General features: G+C 40.8%; 2 protein-coding genes across 5 annotated transcripts; one reads left to right on the plus strand and one right to left on the minus strand.

The window, feature by feature from the left end:
- Positions 1–2,575: 2,575 nt before the first annotated feature.
- Positions 2,576–4,022, minus strand: LOC121934203. Its single transcript, XM_042474454.1, has 2 exons — positions 3,725–4,022; positions 2,576–3,257 (listed from the first exon to the last, which is right to left on the minus strand). The coding sequence occupies exons 1-2, from the start codon at positions 3,947–3,949 to the stop codon at positions 2,799–2,801; spliced, it is 684 nt and encodes a 227-aa protein (XP_042330388.1). The 5' UTR covers positions 3,950–4,022; the 3' UTR covers positions 2,576–2,798.
- A 6,810-nt stretch (positions 4,023–10,832) lies between these two features.
- DNAJA4 (DnaJ heat shock protein family (Hsp40) member A4) lies at positions 10,833–22,561 on the plus strand. 4 transcript variants are annotated; one of them, XM_042473290.1, is made up of 8 exons: positions 10,833–10,981; positions 13,789–13,926; positions 17,116–17,293; positions 18,770–18,874; positions 19,806–20,033; positions 20,533–20,763; positions 21,580–21,680; positions 22,042–22,561. In XM_042473290.1, the coding sequence occupies exons 2-8, from the start codon at positions 13,795–13,797 to the stop codon at positions 22,255–22,257; spliced, it is 1,191 nt and encodes a 396-aa protein (XP_042329224.1). In that variant the 5' UTR covers positions 10,833–10,981; positions 13,789–13,794; the 3' UTR covers positions 22,258–22,561. The 4 variants fall into 4 exon arrangements, with proteins under 4 accessions (XP_042329224.1, XP_042329226.1, XP_042329227.1 ...); XM_042473292.1 differs by lacking the exon at positions 10,833–10,981 and adding an exon at positions 11,724–11,953; XM_042473293.1 differs by lacking the exons at positions 10,833–10,981; positions 13,789–13,926 and adding an exon at positions 14,093–14,152.
- Positions 22,562–22,650: the final 89 nt, after the last annotated feature.

Consider the following 22,650-nt stretch of genomic DNA (forward strand, 5'->3'; position numbering starts at 1 on the left):
ACCGTAGTGCGATAGGAGGAGACTTTTCCAAAAGCAATTCCCAAAGCTTTTCAGCTATGCTTTAAAAAAGAGAGAGAGAAAAGTCTCAATGGCTGGATCGAGTTCAACGGTTAAAACTTTTCTTCCATGAGGCTTTCTTTAATTCTCCATGAGAAGAATGTCAATGAGACCCTGAACTCATTAAGATGTTAATTCTCTCTCTTTCTCTTTGCCCAAATGTCTGCTCTCCCTTTCCTCTCTTTTCTGTTTAAACAATTCCATTTTTTTCCTTATTTAAAGTTAACGGTGTTGAAAAAGTCCTATTGGGGAAAAAAATGGGCCAGAGCATCCTGAAAAGGGGCATACTGTATGTATTCATTAGTCCAAAAATTGACTCCCCCAAAACCTTGGTTGACTTATCCATCAGTCAATTTAAATAGTGTATTTTAACTCTTTTTAAAGAGGCAAGCGTGCAATCTGTCCTGGAAGCACTGACCTCCTTCTACTCTCTCTTTCATCCAGCCTTTAGTGTGAGCTGAAATGGCTATGCCTACCATAATATTGTAGGCTCTTTGGCATTGTTTTCCTATGCTTCACCATTGAGAGCCTTTGTTGCATGCCCCTAAGCTTTACCCTCAACTTATCCAAGGGTCATATCAAAATCTGTCATTTCGCCCCCAAAATCTGTCCTCGACTTATACATGAGGTTGACATATAGTCGAGTATGTATGGTATATATATATATATATATATATATATATATATATATATATATATATACAGGCATAACTCGGTTAACTCAGGGCATGTCCACATGAATGGATTAATCCAGTCCACCCCCCAACCTCACTGCAATGTGTCTATACAGCGCATGGCCAAATCCTCGATTCAAGTGTGGACTTAAGGCCCATTCCACATCAAATCCATCTTATCCCCATCTAAAACAGTTTTTAAAAACTTGCCTTTTGCTCCGGGTTTTTCACTTTGCACCACGGCACCCATCCATTGCCATGTGCAATGATGCTATTGTGTATGGAGTGTTGCAATGTGCTGGTGCAACACGTTTCATATATAGCATCTAGACCAAGGGAAGTCATAGTGCCATTCTATTCTGCTTTGGTCGGCCCCCAGCTGGAATACTGTGTCCAGTTCTGGGCCCCACAATTCAAAAGGAGGTTGAGAAACTGGAGCCATGTGTCCAAAGGAGGGCGACTAGAATGGCAAAGCACCTGGAAACCATGCCCTATGACAGCGATGGCAAATCCTTTAGAGATGAAGTGTGGAGAAAAGTCCCTTGTTTTGGATTACTGGCCCCCAAGTTCCCTTACTCCCTTTTTTCAGGGGAGGCTACAACTCCCCAAAAAGTTCCACTATTATTATTGTTGTTGTTATTATTATTATTATTTACTGGCTACAGCTTTCTCAAAGTTCCTTTCTTGGAGCACATTTCCTCCAAAATCTCTTGTACCACAGGGTCTCCCACAGGTTCTTTGGACTCCATCACCTTCAAGATTTCTTGGACTGCTACTCCTCCAAAGTTTCTTTCTTTCTTTGTTGTCTTTTGGAAGACAGCTCCGCCAAAGTTCCTTTTCTGGATTATATAGCTCCCTCAAGGTGAGTCCCTTTATTTTGGATTCCAGCTCCCACCAAAGTTCCTTTTTTTGACGTCATTGTTGTTTGGTGCCTCCAAGTCATTTCTGACTTACGGTGACACTGGTGTTTTCTTGGCAAGCTTTGTTCAGAGGAGGTTTGCCTTGCTTTCCCTTGAGGCTGAGAGAGTGTGACTTGCCCAGACACCCAGTGGGTTTCCATTGCCAAGCAGGGATTTGAAGCCTGGTCTCCAAAGTTATAGTCCAACATTCAAACCACACTCATATACTGACTGGAGGATTTGAGACACTGTCGTTCCAGCCGGCATGGTGTCATGGCTTGGAGACGAGGGTCCAATGCCCTGCATGGCCATGTGAACCCACTGGGTGACCTTGCAGAAGTCACACTCTCTCAGCCTCAGAGGAAGGCAAATTCAAACTCCCTCTGAACAAATCTTGTCAACAAACCCCCTAGATATATTCGCCATAGGGTCACCAGTCACCCTCTCTCAACCTCAGAGAATAGCCATGGCAAACCTTCTGTGAAGAAACTGGCCAAGGAACCCCTGGATAGTTTGTTTTAGGGTCACCTGACAGAGGAACATGCACAAGAACAGACATGGTTGTCTGGGATTCGAAGGCTTTCATGGCTGGCATCCATAGTTTTTTGTGGGTTTTTGGGGCTCTGTCGCCATGTTCTAGAAGAGTTTATTCCTGACGTTTCACCTGCATCTGTGGATGGCATCTTCAGAAAATGCTTCTCTACATTCTCTGAAGAGCCAAAGCCACAGATGCTGGCAAAAAACTATCATCTGACACAGTTATAGCACTATTCCTGGCTTTGTCTTGGCAACATCTTATGGAATCCTTGGATTTGTAGTTTAGTAAGGAATATTTAGCCTTCTCAGCCAAAGAACTCTATTGCCTTTCCAAACTGCAAATCCCAGGGTTCCACAGAATGCAGCCAGGGCAGTTAAAGTGGAATAATAGTGTTATAACTGCACAGTGTGAACGGGTTGCTAATCTGAATTGTGCTTGCTGTGATGAGAGATGTCTTTCACGTCGGCATAAAGGAAAATCATTATTTCTAATTGCATTCTATATATTAATAGAATCATCTTGCAAGGAATGGCAATAATCATGAAATTTTATTTTCACTGTCAGAAATGAAGTCTCTGACGTTGACTGGCATCTATTTCTCTTTCACGTAGTGGTTTGCTTGTAGGTCCTCTAGTCTTCCTTCTTGTGGGATGTATTTGCCCGAGACTTGCTGGTATCTAAGGAATCATCTGCACTGAAGAGGTTATGGCATTTGTGATTGACATGTGAGCAATGGATGGGGCAATTGTTATCATGGGATCTATTTGCCCGAGACCTTCTGGTATCTGAAGAACCATCTGCACTGAGGACTTTTTGGACATCTGTGACATCGATTGAGATGTGCCTCTTGGGGGCAATGGATGGGGCAATTGTTATCACGGGATTTATTTGCCCGAGACCTGCTGATATCTGAAGAACCATCTGCATTGAGGACTTTTTGGCATCTGTGACACTGATTGAGACGTGCCTCTTGAGGGCAATGGATGGAGCATTGGTATCCGAGGAAGCATCCGCATTGAAGAGGTTATGGCTTCTGTGATTGACACGTGGCTCTCGAGGGCAATGGACGGAGGAAGCGTTATCCCGCATCTGTTAAAGCAAATGAAAAAGAATACTGTCAGCCTGGTGAAATGTGAAGAAGTCCCACTCTCTCAGCCTCAGAGGAGGGTCCTGGTAAAGCCCCTGTGAACAAACATTGCCACGAAGGTCGTAAGTTGGAAAGAACATGAAGGCACACAACAATGAACCATGTTAGGCCATGGAAACGCACTTGGGCCAGTCACTCTCTCTCAGCCTCTGACAGAGTGGCCATCAGGGGCCATTTCTTTCGCTCTGCTTTTCCCAGAAGCCTCACCAAAGGCCCATGCCATGTATTCCTGACCCCCTGTACCAGTGGTTCCAAAACTTTGGTCTTCCAGGTGTTTTGGACTTCAGCCCCCAGCATTTCTGCTGGTTAAGGCTGATGGGAGCTGATGGGAGCTGAAGTCCAAAACACTTGGAGGACCAAAGTTTGGACACCGCTGCCCTGAACAGACTCTTAGAAATGTCACACTTACATCAGCCTCATCAGGACTTCTACGCAGCCGTCTTGTGCTATTTGTTCCGAAATAGCGTTTGAATAAACAATGTACGTAATAAAACGCTAATAGCAAAAAAGGTATGACAATCCAAATAAATCTCCAGTAGCTGGGGCAGGAAGTACAGATCTCTGGCTGATTTTGAGCTCTAGCCCCTAATAGGAAAGCCCTAAGGGCTACAAGAAGCCCTGGAGAGGTGGCCATGTTTGTGATCCAAATGGCCAGTGGACCGAAATCTGAACTGGACCACTGCCTGGCCAGTAGCGCTCTCTGTCCCTCTCTCTGAGTCCCTGTGGCACTGGGCAGCACTATCTGGTCTGACTGACTGGGTTTGTGACACGCACAAACTATTGTGACAGTCACAAAGGCACTAGGGCCAGCCAATGGCTGCTTGCTTCGGCCATTGCTAAGTGGTCAAGATGACCACCGTCCTCCTGCCATCTCCTCCGTCATTCCATTGGTTCTTCCCCTTGTCACTCGATGGAAATCGGGTTCTCTGTTGGACGCTGTCGCACTGGGGGAGGGACACAGAGGAGCGAATATTAGCATTTAGTATGCATGGATATATTTTAATATATGTGTGTGCATGTGTATCCATATATATATATATATATATATATATATATATATATATATATATATCCATGCATACTAACACCTAGTGAGAGCCATTATGATGTAGTGGTTTGAGTGTTGCACTATGACGATGGATAGCAGTTAGTGTTGCCAGAGTGAAAGCTAGAGAGGGCTCCCATACCTTTAATGGTTGGACAGTTCAGAGCCACTGCTGCCTTAGTCAGGAATATCAGGACGCCAAGGGATCTTGTAGCACTTTTTAGACTAACTGATGCCTCTGAGGAAGCAGACAAAGCCTACGAAAGCTTATGCCGCAACTTCTTTTGCGCAAAGGTGCTACAAGGCCCTTTTAATGGTTGGGTAGAAGAAGGAATTTCACTCAAGCGGGTAACAAGCAATACCTACTGTATTTCCTTCTTCTACACAACCACACCAAAGACAGGAGGTCTTTCCAGTTTTCTTTCTGGCAACCCTGGCAGTACACAAGGGGATCTTGTACCACTTTTCAAAACTAGCTACGCAGAGGTTTTAGCATAAGCTGTTGTAGACTTGTGCCTGATACAGACGGACAGCTCCATGCCGACCGTCTTTTCCCCTCGTCGGTGGCACAGCTGCTGCACCACTCTGAGCGGTTCTTTTTTGCAGCACCGTAAAAATGAAAGGGCACTGCCATGATGCCACTTCCTGGAAGGGACATCCAGATGCTGCGCAGTGGCAACGTCATCATGGCGATATCATGAGTCGGTACAGATGCTGTGTGCTCTGGAACCCTAGAATAGTCCAAGTCTACGAAAGCTAGCTTTACACCTTCTTCTATAGCAGAGTGACCAGCTATCATAACTACAAAGGACGGCAAGGCACTATGAAATGTAAGGCATTCGAAGTCATTATGAAGTCGAAGGCTTTCACGGGTGGCATCCATACTTTTTTGTGGGTTTTTCGGACGATGTGGCCATGTTCTAGAAGAGTTTGTTCCTGACGTTTCACCATTTTCTGACAGTGCCAGCCTGTCCTGGACTGCGGACAGCACACATCCAAACAAACGCTGATAAAGATGGCTCAGCAAGAAAGGAGCTGGAAGACAGTCTACAGACCTTTCTTGTTAGTCTGAGAGAAGCACACGAGAAACAGAGCCAAGGTCAGGATACCAGAGTTCACGGAAGTCAATTCGGTCCAAGGTCTGGGCAGCCAGAAGGTAACAAGAGTCCAGTTCGTTCCAAAGTCGAAGGTCCAAGGCAAACAAGGGTTCAGGGAAACAAGAAGCCAGTGCTGACAGCAATCACCAAGAAGGATACTGCAATAATGGCTGGCAAAGATCAGTGTTCTGCAGCTGCTTAAATGCAGGACCCCCTCCTTTGTTCCAGCTGTGGTTTATCAACAGCCTGCTTCTCTGCAGTCCTCCTGGATTGATGTACGCAAGCACTCTCAGCTCTCCGCTGCCTAAAGGAAGGAACCTCCAGGCTTGGTTCTTCCCCAGAGTCACCACTAGGCTGCTGAGCCTCAGGAGGAATCCCATAGTGCTAGGACCTGGCTGAGCTTCAACCCCTGGGGCTGGGAGATCAGGGCTGGGGTCTGGCAGGGCAAGATTAGGACCTGGTGGAGCCTCCATCTCCTCTTGCCACAGCCTCCTCCTCTGAGTCCTGCTCTTGGCTGGCCATGACACAGCCACAGATGCCGATGAAACATCAGAAACAAACTCTCCTAGAGCATGGCCACATAAAACTGTAGGACATTACAAATTAAAAGCTAATAAAAACACTAATATAAATATAAATGCATGCTTCTGAGTAAAGCTAAAAATGGAATACATTCTGATGTTCTTCCTGGACAGAAAATGTAAATGTAAGACATGTCTGGTCGCCATGTCTACATACAAAAATGCACAAAACTGTGGTATCTAATCACCCCAAATACACAGTTAAGTCTCAAAAGGTGTTACAGTGGACCCTTGTTATCCGCTGGGGTTTAGTTCCAAGATCCCCTGTGGATAACAAAATCTGTGGATGCTCAAGTCCCATTAAATATAATGGCATAGCAAAATGGTGTCCCTTATAAAGAACGGAAAATCAAGGTTTGATATTTTAAGTTTGTACTTTTTTGGAACATTTTCAAACTGTGGATGCTTGAATCCGTGTATCAGAAATCTGTGTATAAGAAGGGCTGACTGTACAAGATCCTCTTGCATGCGGATATTCCAGACTAACACAAGGCTCTGTCTCTGAACTCAACCCTAGAAGTAACTAGGGTTGGACTGGACCAGATTCAAGTCCCCCTTCAGTCCTGTAACTTACTGGGTGACCTTCCCGCTTTCTCAGTCTAGAGCTGCATCCGCACTGTGGAAATCATCCAGTTTCACACCACTTTACCTGCCCTGTCTCAGTCTGGTGGGATCCTGGGAATTGCAGTTTACTGTGGCACCAGAGCTCTCCGACAGAGAAGTCTCACATAACTACTGTTCCCACAATTTTCATTGAGCCACGGCAGTTAAAGGGATGCCAACCAGGGTTATTTCTGTGGTGCAGATGCAGCCTAGGTTGCCAGTCGCAGGGTTATTGTGAGGAGTGGGGAGGAAAAGGAAAACCATCAATATGCATAGGTTTTTGGGCTCCATATTCTAGAAGAGTTTCTTCCTGACGTTTCGCCAGCATCTGTGGCTGGCATCTTCAGAGAATGCTTGCCTGGAAAGGACTTGGGTACATATATACTGTCTGACCTGGAAAGGCAGGAGTGATCACACAATATATATACCCAACTCCTTTCCTTCTCTGAAGCTGCCAAAGCCACAGATGCTGGCAAAACGTCAGGAAGAAACTCTTCTAGAACATGGCCACATAGCCCAAAAAACCCACAAAACAAATATGGATGCTGGCCATGAAAGCCTTTGACTTCACATCAATATGCGATTTATGAAGCTGAGTATGTTTAGACTGGAGAAGAGAACCATAGAATTGTGCTGGCAGAGCGACAAATGCCTAGCGGAGTGTTCTCTCTAGGACCTTTGATGCCACTTTGGGTTAAAGTTGGCCACAGAGTTGCGACGGAGGACCTAGATATTCCTAGAGAGAGCATATTAAACAAATCCATGGATAATCAAATCTGCAAATATCAAATATCCCCAGCCCTGCAATTGTTACTATAGCTAGCCTACCTTGTAAAACATTCCCTAGACTAAAATGTACACGGTAACACAAAATACAAAGGGTTTTTATCCAAACATGTTCAGAAGAGAAAGTGAGCAATCCATATGCAATAAGATAAATAGGGTTTTTTCCCCTTTAAAATTATTTATAGTAAACAATCAGAAGGGTTCTGGTTCAAAATATAAAAACTGTATTTAAAAAAGCAAAAGTTACACGAAGCATGAGAGAAGCACAGATGAAGGGGGAGAATGCGCCAATGGGAGCATGATGCAATGCAAGACTGTGGGAAGAAATCTCAGAAGTCAGCTCAGTCAACTAGAGGCATGGAGAGAAGAGATGTGCTATTAGAAAAGCGGGTCCTCCAGCATGAGTCTATGGTCAACCTCTGGCAAATATTGAGCATGGGGATGTGCTGGAGGACCTAGAGACTTCTAGAGAAAACACTTCTCTAGGCATTTGTAGGTCCTCCAGCATGATTCTATGGTCAACCCTTGGCAGATGTTGGCCATGGAGTTGTGCTGGAGGACCTGGAGATTCCTAGAGAGGTGGTCGCTTGGGTAAAATAATACTTTTTTATATGCTATTTCCCCACTTTCATGGGGGTCCTGTGCCCCTAACCCCAGCGAATGTGGAGGGACCACTGTCCTATGGTATAAATGATGCACATGTATGTATACGCATGGATGGTAATGACAAGATGGTCTGTGAAAATAAAGGAGAAGGGGGTTTCTAAGCAACAATTGAGGCTGAAGGCAGAAACATTCCATTGGTTTCCTTGGACACTGGCTGGAGAGGAGCTGGGCATTTCTCTTGGTGGAAGGTCCCATCTCCATTCTTATTGAATATAGCTGATCTTCCAGTTGTCTTTTGGGGGCAGAGATGTTGCCTAGATCAATACTCCAGAAATGATTGGATGAACTCTCTTTGCAAATACAGTTATTTGTATGCACCCAGCCAAAACCGCAGCTCTTGCCAGGAGAATTATTATGGCGTTGACCCTGGTCCAAAACACACTGCAGAAATAATGCGGCTTGAGACCGCTTTAACTGCCCTGGCTCAATGCTAGGAGATTCTGGAAATTGTAGTTTTGGGAGTTATTTAGTCTTCTCTGTTGCACCGCTCTGGTGCCACAACAAAATCCACTGGATCCATTGCATTTTATTATTATTATTATTATTATTATTATTATTATTATTATTATTATTATTATTACTATTATTATTATTCTGTTTGTTGTAACCCACCTCGATCCACAGTGAGAGGCGGGCTATAAATAAAATGATTAAAATTAAATATTTAATTAAAGATATTTAATAATAATAATAATAATAATAATAAATTATTTATTTATAGTCCACCCAATCACAAAGGAATCCGGGCGGGTTACAGGAATAAAAATAGATACAAAATTTAAATTATTTTAAATTAAATTAATTTAATTATAAAATAATAATTTGTAAGCCGCTCTGATAGCCTTTAGGGCTGAAGGGCGGGGTATAAATACAATAATAAAAACAAATTATTATTATTATTATTATTATTATTATTATTATTATTATTATTAGGGCTGATGGGCGGAATATAAATACAATAAATAATAATAATAAGGGCTGAAGGGCGGAGTATAAATACAATAAATTATTATTATTATTATTATTATTATTATTATTATTATTATTAGGGCTGAAGGGTGAGGTATAAATACAATAACAAATTATTATGTGTTATTATTATTATTATTCCTTGTGTTTATGCGCACCTGCAGTTAATGCATTATTTCTTGCTTTGATTTAAGCAGTAAATCAAAGCAATGGAATCCAAGGAGGACAAAAAACCTCATGCACCGTCCGCAGAGAATAGAAAAACCAATGGACAACCTGGAGATAAAAGTAAATCTGGCAGCAATCCCACCGAGGACAAGGAACCGAGTGCGAATTCCACCGAGGACAAACCAAAGGAAGGACAGTCCACTGAGGACAAGCAAGCTGGCAGCAATGCAGTAAGATGGCCTCCTTTTAAAAGAGTATATTAGATAATATGTAATATGCTCATTTTATATATATAATATATATAATATACTCATTTAGGAATATATACGCAGTTAAAGAAATAATAAATAATAATAATTTATTTATTATTCATTTATTATTTCTTCAACTGAGTATTTATTCATTCCTAATAATTACGAATAATAAATTTATTTATTATTTATTTATAAAATTACATGCGTTTATTAAAAAAAATCAAATGTTTTTATTCGTAAGCTGCCTTGGGTCCCTTTCTGGTAGAAAGGCAGCATAGAAAATGAAATGAAATAATAAATGAATGAATTTATTATTTGTTTGTCTGAGTATATATTCATCCCTAATAATTATGAATAATAAATTTATTCATTTATTTATTTATATTTCATTTTTGTGACACCTTTCTTTCAGAGAAGGAATATATATATATATATATATTCTTTTATTATTTTTTAACTGAGTATATATTCATCCCTAATAATTATGAATAATAAATCCATTCATTTATTTATTAGAATCATAGAATCATTTTTTAAAAATGAAATAAATAAATACTAAATGAATGAATTACATTTTATAAAATAAAAACAAATTATATCGTGTATATTTTATGTGATTTTTATATAGAGACATTTAAACCGTTTGAATTTTATAACCATTTTAAAGGTTTTATCTTTGGGGAGAAAGGCGGAATATAAATTAAATAGATAGATAGATAGATAGATAGATAAAAATACATTAAATAAATATATTAAATAAATAAATTAAATAACATAAATATATTAAATAAATTAAATATATGAAATAAATTAAATAACATAAATATATTAAATATATGAAATAAATTAAATAACATAAATAAATTAACTATATTAAATAAATTAAATCACATATTGCAATCGTGGAAATGACCGTTGTAAGCTTGGAAATAAGGTTGCAAAATTGGAAACTGCATTGCAAAATAAAATTAGATTTAATAGATTTTATATATATATTGCTAATTAAATTAAATGCAACAATTCCTTTTGCCTATAAAAAGTAATATTGCTGCGCAATGGATGAGTCAGCATCACTGCTTCCTGGGGGACACCCGAGGACAGGGCGAGCGCCACTGCGCCTGCGCGTCAGGGGGAAGGCAAGCCCTGTCCATCAAAACCCCGCCCCCTTCTAACGCGGCGGGCGTTGCTTAGCGACGCCGCTCGAACGTAGAGGAGGGACTCCAAACTCCCTGCCGTTCTTAACCACGCCCCTTTGTCCTATTTTCACCGCGCTCCGATTGGCTCTGTCGCTCCTCCCCGCCCTTGAGCGATAACCGTCGCATCCAGACTCTTCCAGAACCGGCCGTGACGTCACGGCAGCGGTGGCTATAAAAGGTCCTGAGAGGGGCGGGCGCTGCGTCAGTTGCAGCAGGTAGAGGCAGCGGAGGGGCGGGAAGCCCCGTAGAAGGCAGCAGTAGCGAAGGCAACCAGCAGGGGGCGCCTCTTCTTTCGCTTCAGGTGGGAATAAAAAGTAACTTATCGCCCAGGAAAGTAACTTTTCTCGCAAAAACAACGAGGAACGTCTCCAGCCACGTTTGGAATTAGATTCTCTCTGGGTTTTGTGTTGTAAATAATGGGGAATAAGCAAGGAATTAGTAGAGCATCCTCTCTAGGATGTAACTAATGTAACTAGTTTTTATTTAACTAATGTAATTTTCTAGCTTCTCTCTCAGAAACAAGCAATTAATAATGGCAAATAAGGAAGAGATTACTAATGTAATTCCTAACTAATAATGTAATGGAATTACTAACTAGGAACTAATGTGATTTTTAATTAATGCAATTCCTAAATAATAACTAATGTAATTCCTAATAATGAGTATAATTTCTAACAAATGTAGTTCCTAACTAAGAGCTAATGTAACTTGTAACTAATGCGGTTCCTAAGTAATAGCTAGTGTAATTCCTGACTAATAGCTAATATAATTTCTAGATAATATAATTCCTGAATAATAGCTATTGTGATTTTTAACTAATGTAATTCCTGAGTAATTACTAACATAAATTCTAATAACTAATGGGATTTCTAGCTTATGGTGACTGATAACTAATGTAAATCCTAATTAATAATTAATTAATTCTGAATAATAGCTAATCTTAATTTCTAACTAACGTAATTCCAGACTAATAACTAATATAATTACTAGATAATGTAATTCCTGATTAATAACTAATTTCTAATGTAATTTATAACTAATAACTAATCTAATTTCTAACTAAAGTAATTCCTGACTAATAACTAATCTAATTTCTAACTAATATCTAATCTCATTTCTAACTAATGTAATTCCTGACTAATAGCTAACATAATTTCTAACTAATAACTAATGCAATTTCTTGAGCCACAGCTAGAATTATATTCCCTATTGGCATTGTACTATAAATGTGGCAAAACAACAACAACCATGAATTAATTACTAATGTGTTAAGGTAATGTATTGCAAGTCGAAATACATCTATGTATACATAATATGCAAGATGATAGAAATTAATTGTGTATGTCACGCAATGTAATATATCGCAAATAGAAATGTAAGCAAGGGAGACTAATGGGAGGAAATAATGAAATATGTTTACTTTTTTCTCACTTTTGTATCCTTTTTTTAATTATAATAATGATAGTAACAATACAGCAAACGGAAACAAGTAAGAAAATATAACTATAATTACAGTTACAAACCGAGGCTGTGTCCAGTTAATTAACAACGAGAGCCACAAATTAAGATGCCTTTCTACGTTTTGTTTCTGTCGCCAAACTGAACATCAGTATAAGAAACATCAACCACATCCCAAGTGTTTGATTTGCTACTTTGTAATCTGTTGTTGTTGTGTGATGTATGCCTTCGAGTCATTCCCAACTTAAGACGAAACCTATGGCGAACCTTTCGTGTGGCTTTCTTGGCAGGTTACTTCAGATTTGAGCATCTGGGCACAGCAAGGCCCATCGTCCCCAATCGTGGCATGCGCTAGCGGCTGCGCGCATGTTGTGCCGCCGTTTGGGAACAGGATTTGAGGTTCTGCGTTTTCCCATATCCGTATGGTGATAGAAATGCATCTACATATAACATACAAGTCCCATTGTCCCTAGTGCATACGGTCGCTGGTGTGTCTGCTTGCACGCTCCGACATTGGGGATAATGGGGCTTGCTATCCACAGATGCTCAGACCTGCAGATTGCAAGTCTGCGCATGGCAAGGTCTCACTATACAAGTTGAGTCCCTTATCCCAAAATGGGAATGGAAGCGTTTTGGATTATGGGTTTTACTTTGGAATAATTGTACAGTATTTACATATACAATGGGCCCTTCCTTTATGAGGGATATCTGTTCTGGATCCCCCCAAATAAGGGGAATGCTGTGTATGCTTGCACCTCATTGAAAACAGTGGGATGCGTGTGCCACATGCTTTATTGTCATGCGGCTTCAGCGTAAGCTTGAAGCCATCCCACATACGGCGCAGGCACACTGTATGTATCTAATGAGAGCCAGCATGCCCTAGTGGTTTGAGTATTGGTCTATGACTCCGGAGACCAATGTTCAGTTCCCAGCTCAGCCATGAAACCCACCGAGAGACCTGGGGAAAGTCACACTCTCTCAGCCACCTCAAGGAAGACAATGACAAGCCTCTGAACAAACCTTGCCAAGAAAACCCTTTGATAGGTTTGCCTCAGGGTCGCCATAAGTCGGAAACGACTCGAAAGGCGCACAACAACAGTGAGCGTAATGAGATGCCTTGGAGATGGGACCCAGGTCTAAACATTGAATTCATTTGTTTCGCGTGCATGTTATACACATAGCCTGAAAATAATTTGATACAGTACTTTTAATAATGTTGTGAAGGAAGCATTGGTTCACCTCTGTTCTCTCATCCATCCAGCCTTTAGTGTGAGCGCAAACAGTGATGTCTGCTTGAATTTTGTAAGCTGTTTGGCATTGTTTCCCTTTGGTCCATCCTTTACATCCTTTGTTAAGTTTTACCCTCGACTTATCCATTGGTCATATCAAAAGCCACAATTTTGGCCCCAAAATCTGTCCTCGACTTATATGTGAGGTCTGCTTGTAGTCGGGTATATGCGGCAACCGTTTTGTTGCCTGAACATTGTTAACCACATATTCATTATATAAAGTTACTTTATTTCAGTGTAAGTTTGGAGAGAGACTTCAAGGGTGGGACGCAGTTCAGCTGATGGAATGGCGGCAAAAGGTTGGCGGAGAAAAATCTGAGTGTTTGGCTTACTCCACGTGTTGCTTTTTCCGTTCTTTCAGGCCACCATGGTGAAGGAGACAGACTACTACGACACCTTGGAGGTGAAGCCCAATGCCACCTCCGACGAGATCAAGCGTGCCTACCGCAAGCTGGCACTGAAGTACCATCCGGACAAGAACCCCAGCGAAGGCGAGCGGGTACGAATTCGGGATTCAAGCGGGAAAGCTGTGTATGGCTACTTGCAGGATGAGTTTGGCTGGAAAACCAACCCAGAGCTAAGGCTGAACAACTATATACGGCAGGTCCTTGCTATCCGCTGGGGTTTGGTTCCCCCCATGGATAACAAAATCCGTGGATGCTCAAGTCCCATTAAATATAATGGCACAGCAAAATGGTGTCACTTATATAAAATGGAAAATTAAGGTTTGCTATTTGGAGCTTATGCTTTTAAACAATATTTTCAAGCTCTGGGTGCTTGAATCCGTGGATAGAAAATATGTGGATAAGGCGGACCGACTGTCTTCTGGTTGTTAATCGCATTCCATGTATTATTAATCCGTATATATAGTATGTACTCATGTATAAGTCTAGAAACATAGGTCAAAAAATTGAACCCAAAAAACCTGAGTCGACTTACCCATGTATCTTAACTGTTATTTAAAAGAAGGAACCATCTGGTGAAAAGCAAGAGTATAATATGTGAAGCACTGGCTCCCTTTACTTTCTCATCTATCCAACCTTGAGAGTAAGCGCAAAGAGTTATGTCTGCTGGAATTTTATAAGTTCTTTGACATTGTTTTGCTTTGCTTCATCCTTTAGATCTTTTCTATATGCCCCTAAATTTTACCGTCGACTTATCTATGGATCATAGCAGAATCCATAATTTTGGCCCCAAAACTTGCCCTCGACTTATACATGAGGTCGACTTACAGTTGAATATATATAGCCCACAGATAATCATGTAAGAATCAAGCGTATAAGCGTTGCACCAGGACAGTTAGAGCAGTCTGAAACTGGATTATTTCTGTAGCATGTTTTGGACTTTAGATTGTTTCTCACAGTTCAGGGGCCCAAATTCAACCCCCAACACTGTTGTTGAAATACATATTTTACCCCTTACTTCAGTTTTATTATTGTTGCTTGTCCAGGGAAACTCTTTGGCAGTTGTTTCTGATCTGCCTCCTCTGCCACACTGTTCTTTACAATATGCAAAATCTGCCACTTCACCCTGTTTGTAAAGAAATGCAGCTCATAGTTGTTGTTGTTTTGTGGGTTTTTCTGGCTAGGTGGCTATGTTCTAGAAGGGTTTGTAGAAATAAACTCTTCTAGAACATGGCCTCGTAGCCCCAAAAACCCACAAAAAACTATGGATCCCGGCCATGAAAGCCTCCGACTTCACAAATGTGGTTCACTCTGGATGCTAGAAAATACTCTTTTCAGATGGCCCCTTCTAAATAATGACTGCTTAAATTCGATCATTACCATTCTCCACTGTGTAGTGTCCATAGGAAACCAAGAAAAAGGAGTTTGGAGATTAATGGATAATCATAAAGGAATAATGTATGCAGTATTCTTTCCCATGTGTCTTGCGAAGAATCCCATTTTGGGAGAAAGATGGAATATGAGGGAAAACAAACTCAGACTGAATCCAGAGAAAACGGAGGTACTCGCGATAGGTACCCCAAGTCCAGGGATGGAGTTTTGTCACCCAGTCCTGGATGGGGTCACACTTCCCCTAAAGGACAAGATTCGCAGTTTGGGAGTACTCCTGGATCCGTCCTTACAATTGACATCCCAAATAGATGCAACGGCCAAGAGCGCTTGGTATCAGCTTTGGTTGATACGCCAACTGTGCCCCTACCTGGACCGAAAGGACCTTGAAGCAGTAGTACTTGGCACTGGTAATCTCTCAGTTAGATTTCTGCAATGCGCTCTACTTGGGGCTACCCTTGTACCAAATTCAGAAGCTTCAGTTGGTTCAAAATGCAGCAGCCAGATTGGTCACTGGAACATCTAGGTTTGACCATATAACACCAATACTGAAATCTCTTCACTGGCTGCCAATTAGCTTCCTGGTGCAATACAAGGTGTTGGTTATTACCTTTAAAGCCCTACTTGGCTCGGGCCAGAGTTACTTGCGGGAGCACTTCTCCCTACATAATCCTCCCCGCACTCTCAGAACATCAGGGAAGTTCTTACTAGAATATTATAATACCAGGTTAATGGCAACTTCACATAGGCATTCACTGCCGCGGCCCCAAGATTATGGAATGACCTACTGGAAGAGATCCGTCTCATTACTATCTTAGAGGCCTTTAAGAAGGCACTCAAAACGGATCTCTTCCGGCGAGCTTATCCACTGAATTCCATATAAAAAAGGTTATGACGACTGCTCTTCCTTGACTCTGATTGTTGGCTAATGGACGAATTGTAATTTTTAGAGAACTAATAGGAATTCTTAGTAAATTCAGTGTTAGTATTTTATTGTTGTATTGATTGTAAATTGTACTATGTGTCTTTTTAAGGTTGTAATCCCGCCTTGATACGTGGGAGAGGCAGGAGGTATAAATAAACTATATTATTATTATTATTATTATTATTATTATTATTATTATTATTATTTAAATCCAGTAAATAATAATAATAGGTTTAATTTATATCCCGCCCTTCCAAAAGGGTTGAGGCAGATTACAACATAAATAAAATACATAATTACATACATAAATTGATACATATATCCCCATATCCCCCATCCTTAAACTAGTCCACGTAATTACAGAAAGAAAAACAACATTATAAAACAGTTACAATCCTATTAAAATAATAAAATAAGAGCAGTATGTGGAGGAGCAGAAATAAGTTTTAAGATAGGTTGGGAACTAGCACCCCTAAAATGATGGCCATCCCTGAGCTCTGGCTTTGGTTTCTGGGCTGATGGCAGTCCAGCAATATCTGGAGGGTGACCCAAAAATCTTAATACAGTATTGCCATCCTTCCCAGAGTCTTCCTCTACACTAAACAAGGTTACTGTCTTTTATTTTCAGTTGCCTTAGAAGCCTGGTGTTAGGCATAAAAGAGGTACATAAGCAAAATAAATTGGCAGGTGTCGCTTGGGCGTGTTGCAACAAGCGAGTACAGTACATCATTTGTTTGGAATGAGTAATAGGACACTGGGTGAGCCTGGGAGACAATATGGTTCCATAGAGTTAAACTGGTAAAGGAGTTCCTTATCCCATATTCAATTGGTTTATTAAACTCTGCCTATTTTAGCATGAGGAGAACGTTGCTTATGCAGTTAGCAGCATATGCACCAGTCTGTCTTAGTTGGTATTTGGAAATTTATTTGCTAGCCAGTTATTTAGAGGATCTTTTCTTTTTCTTCTTAGTTTAAGCACATTTCGCGGGCTTACGAAGTTCTCTCAGACCCAAAGAAAAGGGACCTCTATGATCAGGGAGGGGAGCAAGCCCTTAAAGAAGGAGGAAGTGCCGGCAAATTCACTTCACCCATGGACATCTTTGACATGTTCTTCGGTGGTGGAGGCCGAATGGGTAGAGAGAGAAGAGGTATGCGTGTGTGTGTGTGTGTGTGTGTGTGTGTGTGTTATTTAATTACGCCTTTTCAATTCTACTGTTTGGGACAAAAATGCAAAGGGGGGATAGAATTGTGTCCAGAAAGTAAGATACATACAGGTTGACTATCCTTTATCTGGTGTATATAGTGGTACAGCCCCATTTACTTACAGTCCCATGAGGATCCTTCGTATGACTTTGAGGACTGTGTAGTCAGTTTTCAACTGTAGTAAGCATTGTAAGTTAGGTGCTGCCCTCTGGTGAATGTGATAAGTAAACAGCCTTCTTCGCAACTTCAAAACTGGAGAGAGAATTGGGTGTTGTCCAGTTATCTGATCATCCACAGTGCTTCTCCAGACTCAGAGCTTGGAAAGTAGTTGAGTCTGCGTCTGTACTGGGGAAATAATCCAGTTTGACACGGCTTTAACTGCCATGGCTCAATGCTGTGGAATCCTAGGAAGTGTAGTTTGGGGAGACATTTACGCTTCTCTATTGGAGAGGTCTCAAAAAATACAATTTAAAATAAGTTTAAAATAAACTACATTTCTCTGAGTTCCATAGCTTTGAGCTGTGGCAGTTGAAATGGTGTCAGACTGTATTATTTCTGCAATGCGGATGCAGCCCAAGGAGTGTTTTGAGAGCTGTGGATCAGTCACATCAGAGACAATATGATTTCATAGAGTTAAACTGGTACAGGATTTCCTTGTCATATTATCAAAGTCCTTTGCTTCTTCCAGTTGGTCTGCTTTTTTTCCAGAGCAAGAAGCTTCATGCTTAAGGCAGTGCCTGTACCTGTATCTGTTGACATTGTGACCCAATAATGCAGTCTTATGAGGTCTGACCTCAGGGTGAGGCCAAGTAAGGCAGTAGTAATTGTTCCCTTCAATGCGAATATTAACATTTCCTTAGTTGGGTGAACTGGGGAGGTACTGTGTAGCATCCTGCCTTGTCTGCAGTTCTGCCTTTTTGCCACTTTACGTGACAAAACTGCTGCAAGATGCCTTCTATTCTAAAAGTGCGTACTTGGTAACATGTGGTAAGGGCAAAGTTAGTATTGTTTTGTCCTGTGATGGCATTATCAGTGATTTAAAACACAAAAATAGAAAAGCTGGCCTTGTAGCTGACTTGGGAAATCCTGAGAAAATCCATTCTTTTAAGAACAGCAGCAGTGCCATATTCTAGGAGCATTTCTCTTTTTGGAACTGACAAACAACGTTGTGCTGCTCCAGGTTGGAGAGTGACTGAGGAGGTTTCAATCAATCAATAGTTTATTTGGTCATTGACCAGTATAAAATATAATAAAAAATATAAATACTGAGATAATGGTATGATCAAAACAGTACAATTATTGGAACAAAAGTCAGAAGGGCAAAATCAGAGGCTGATGAGGTTTGCAAGTAGCAGGGCTGAAAAACTTGACATTCATTTCAGAAACCATGCTTAATGAATCTACATTTTCCTTTTCTTAAGGGAAGAATGTTGTCCATCAGCTAAGTGTAACCCTTGAAGACTTGTACAATGGAGCTACAAGAAAACTGGCGCTTCAGAAGAATGTAATTTGTGACAAATGCAAAGGTAAATGACTCAGTGGGTTGAACATTTCATACAGTCCAATTTAAAAGCAAGAGGTGTCTTAATACATAAAAGTCAAGCAGAGTAATTTTGTGTGTGGCTTCATTAAGAGCTACTTAACACTGTTCAGTGACCCATTTTTAAATCTTAACATCAGGCGTATGTCACAGCTTTCGTATTTGTGAAATTCCAGCTAATCTACATTATCCTAAACTGGCTCATGATCGTAAGGTTTGAAGAAGCGAAAAACCTGTTCTGCTGGAATGTGGTGTCTAGTTAAAGATTGTCTTTTCTGTCACAGGGCTCTGTCTGAAAAGCTAAATCTAATAACCAGATTCTATCGTTAAAAGAAATTGGTAATCTTTTTTATTTAAAAAAAATCCCCCAAACCTGATTGAAAGCAGGTCACAATCCTTTAAATACTGTGCATCCCTCAAATCCTTAACATAGATATAGGGGGTATATGCATGCCATAGTCACCAGATGGGAATATTCCCAGTTTTATTTTATGTATAGTATAGCTTGAGTAACCCTTATCAGGAAGTCTGAAATACTTCAAAGCCCAAAGCTTTGCTTATGGGTGGCTGAGGTAGTGAAACCTTTGCTTTCTGATGGTTCGGTGTACTTTGTTTCATGCACAAAGTTATTAAAAAATAAAGTATAAAATTACCTTCCAGCTACGTGAATGAGGTCTACATTAAACAAATGGGTTTCTTGTTTAGACTTGGGTCCCATATCCAAGCTTTCTCATTAGGTATATTGGAAATACTCGAAAATTTGAAACACTTTTGGTCCCAAGCATTTTGGATAAGGGATATGCAGCCTGTATAAGAGAATATGCCCTCATTCTGCATGCTTAATTTGAGGTCCGTGTTCTGCTGTTGGCCTGTGCAAGCATACAGAATTAACAAATATGTATGTATTTCCTTCCAAGGTTATGGCGGGAAGAAAGAGTCCGTGGAAAAGTGCCCCACATGCAAAGGAAGAGGAGTGCATGTGATCGTTCAGCAGATTGGGCCTGGCATGATGCAGCAGATCCAATCTGTCTGTCCAGAATGTAAAGGTCAAGGAGAGAGGATAAATCCCAAAGACCGGTGCACCGTCTGCAATGGCAACAAGGTGGTTAGAGAGAAGAAGATCATTGAAATGCACATTGACAAAGGTAAGAAGCGGAGTGCCATCTGTATTATCTCCGTTAGCCAAGCAGTCTGTCGCTCAGTTTCTGCAGGAAATTACCCACCCTGCATGGGGCAGAGGAGTGTCATGGAAGGGTTTAATTGGCATCAGGAAGAAATCGCAGTGATCATATATTTCAGGAGGTTTGGTTGTTCAGGTTACTGCATGGTGGAAGGGAGCTTGAGAGGCCCCAGGGATGGAATCATTTTTGCTCTTGCTTCTGATTTAAATGAAAAGCACGAGATAGTTTAATGGTTGAAAGGGTGCTTCCAGAATTCACATCTGAACCTGTTCCATAGTAGTTATGACCTCAAAAGGTGGCAGCAACCAGCGACAGAGCTAGCGGTGCCTGGATAATTTTATCATTTTTAGAACTTTGCCAAGTGGTGGGCTTCAACCCTCAACTCCAATTTCATTAGGAGAATGCGTAAAATTATTTCATTCTTTGTTTCACTGATTCGCACGCAACGTTCCTGTCTTGATAGGCATGAAAGATGGGCAGAAATTAGTGTTCCATGGAGAAGGGGACCAAGAGCCCAACTTGGAGCCTGGGGATGTCATCATTGTGCTGGATCAGAAGGACCACCCGATATTTCAGAGGAGGAGCCACGACTTACTCATGAAAATGAAAATTCAACTGACAGAGGCATTGTGTGGCTTCAAAAACAGAATCGATACATTGGATAACAGAGTCCTTGTAGTAACATCTCAACCTGGCAAGTTTGGCATCTGCTTTGCTTTTTTAATGTCATTTGTGAGTTTTATTCGAAGTGGGGAGGGTATGCATGCAATGCAAAACAATGTCTCAGCATCATGTACATAAGCAGGAAAAGGCCTTAGCAAAGCCATGGGTTCATGTTCTTTTCCCTAATCCCCATACAGCCAGGAGAAGAAATAAACCAGCAGTTTCACTTGAGTTCTACCAACAGCAACGGTGGTTTAAAATAAATCAAAAGTAAACCCAGTCAAAATCAACCAATGACAAGCCTGGTGGGATTATTGTTTCTTTAGCTTGGGTTGTTTAGTTAATACATTTATTTAAAACCCCAGGTTTGCCCATAATGACAAGCCAGGAGTTGGGCAAAGTGATACTCATTATTGGTTTATAATATAAAACTACCGTATGCTTTTAGGCAAACACATCCTTTAAGAAAAAAAGAATGATTCTAAAATAACCAAATCATCTATATTTTATATAACTGTTTGCAGCCCTAAAGGCAGAGAAAAGGGAATGGATATGGTAAAGAAACTGAAAGGCATGAGTTAGTGTTCAGCTTGTCTGGCTGTGTGTGTTAACAGGTGTTTTTGTTCGTCAGTCTATAACTCCAAAATGTTAAACCGGTTCCAAGCTAAGGTCTCTGTAGGGTCTTTTATGAAATAGTCAAGACTGATTTCAGCTTAACAGAGTATTCATTTATATTTTTTTCCATTTAGACATGAATACCAAACTCCACAAGCCTTTTTGTATCCATAACTGCTTAAAAAGAGTGAGTGTTTCTATGACTTAATATATGTAATTGCCTTTCAAACAGGTGAGGTGATAAAACATGGAGACATCAAGTGCATCGTAAATGAAGGCATGCCAATTTACAAATCTCCATTGGAAAAAGGTTGCCTGATCATCCAGTTCCTTGTAAGTAAAGCCTCGCATCCCTTCCCATTGGTGCTTCTGGTATTGGAGGTCTGAAACTGGATTCTCTGAGATTAAGCGGAATATTATTATTATTATTATCATCATCATCATCATCATCATCATCATCATCATCATCATCATCTCTACAGGCATTGCTAGAGTGACTGTTGTTCCTCTGGAGGTGAGGGTTACTTAGAACAACGGTTCCCAAACTTTGGTCCTCCAGGTGCTCCAGAATCCCTGAGTATTGGCTAAGCTGCCTGGAGCTTCTGAAAGCTGAAGTCCAAAACACCTGGAGAACCAAAGTCTGGGAGTCACCGATTCAGAACATGCTCCTGACATTTTCCCTGTTCTACTGCAGGTTACATTCCCAGAAAACCAGTGGCTCGCCCTGGATAAGCTACCTCTGTTAGAAGCTCTCCTTCCTCCTCGGGAAGAAGTAATGATTTCAGATGACATGGATCAAGTCGAGTTGGTTGAATATGATCCCAAAGAGCGGCCTCACTGTAATCACGGGGAGGTCTGCGAAGAGGACGAAGAAAGCCCCCAAACTGGGGTGCAGTGCCAGACATCCTGAACCACAACTGTAACGGACTTTAAGGTTACAGCTTCAGGAATGGATCTGCAAAGGTTTTTAAAGCCTCTTTCCAAGTTCTGCACAATGAGTTACTGTATATTTATTTTTGTAATAACTTCCATATTTAAGGGTTTATGTAAAACATGAGCATGTGTAACTTAAGAATTGCGTGTCCTGCTGCTTGATTGAGTAAAACACTTTCTGTTACTGTAAAGAAATGCTTGAGGCAGGGAATGCTTCCTCTACTACTGTATATTGAAGTATTTCTTCAGATTAAAATTTGAAAGGACCATTCTCATTAAAATAGGATCTGTATTTTCTTTTTCCTCAGCCAAGCACTGAGAATAGTTCTTTATGTAGTTTTCAGATCCTGTCTGAAATGATACACACTGT

The sequence above is a fragment of the Sceloporus undulatus genome, chromosome 6 (assembly GCF_019175285.1).
Source record: "Sceloporus undulatus isolate JIND9_A2432 ecotype Alabama chromosome 6, SceUnd_v1.1, whole genome shotgun sequence".
NCBI lineage: Eukaryota > Metazoa > Chordata > Lepidosauria > Squamata > Phrynosomatidae > Sceloporus > Sceloporus undulatus.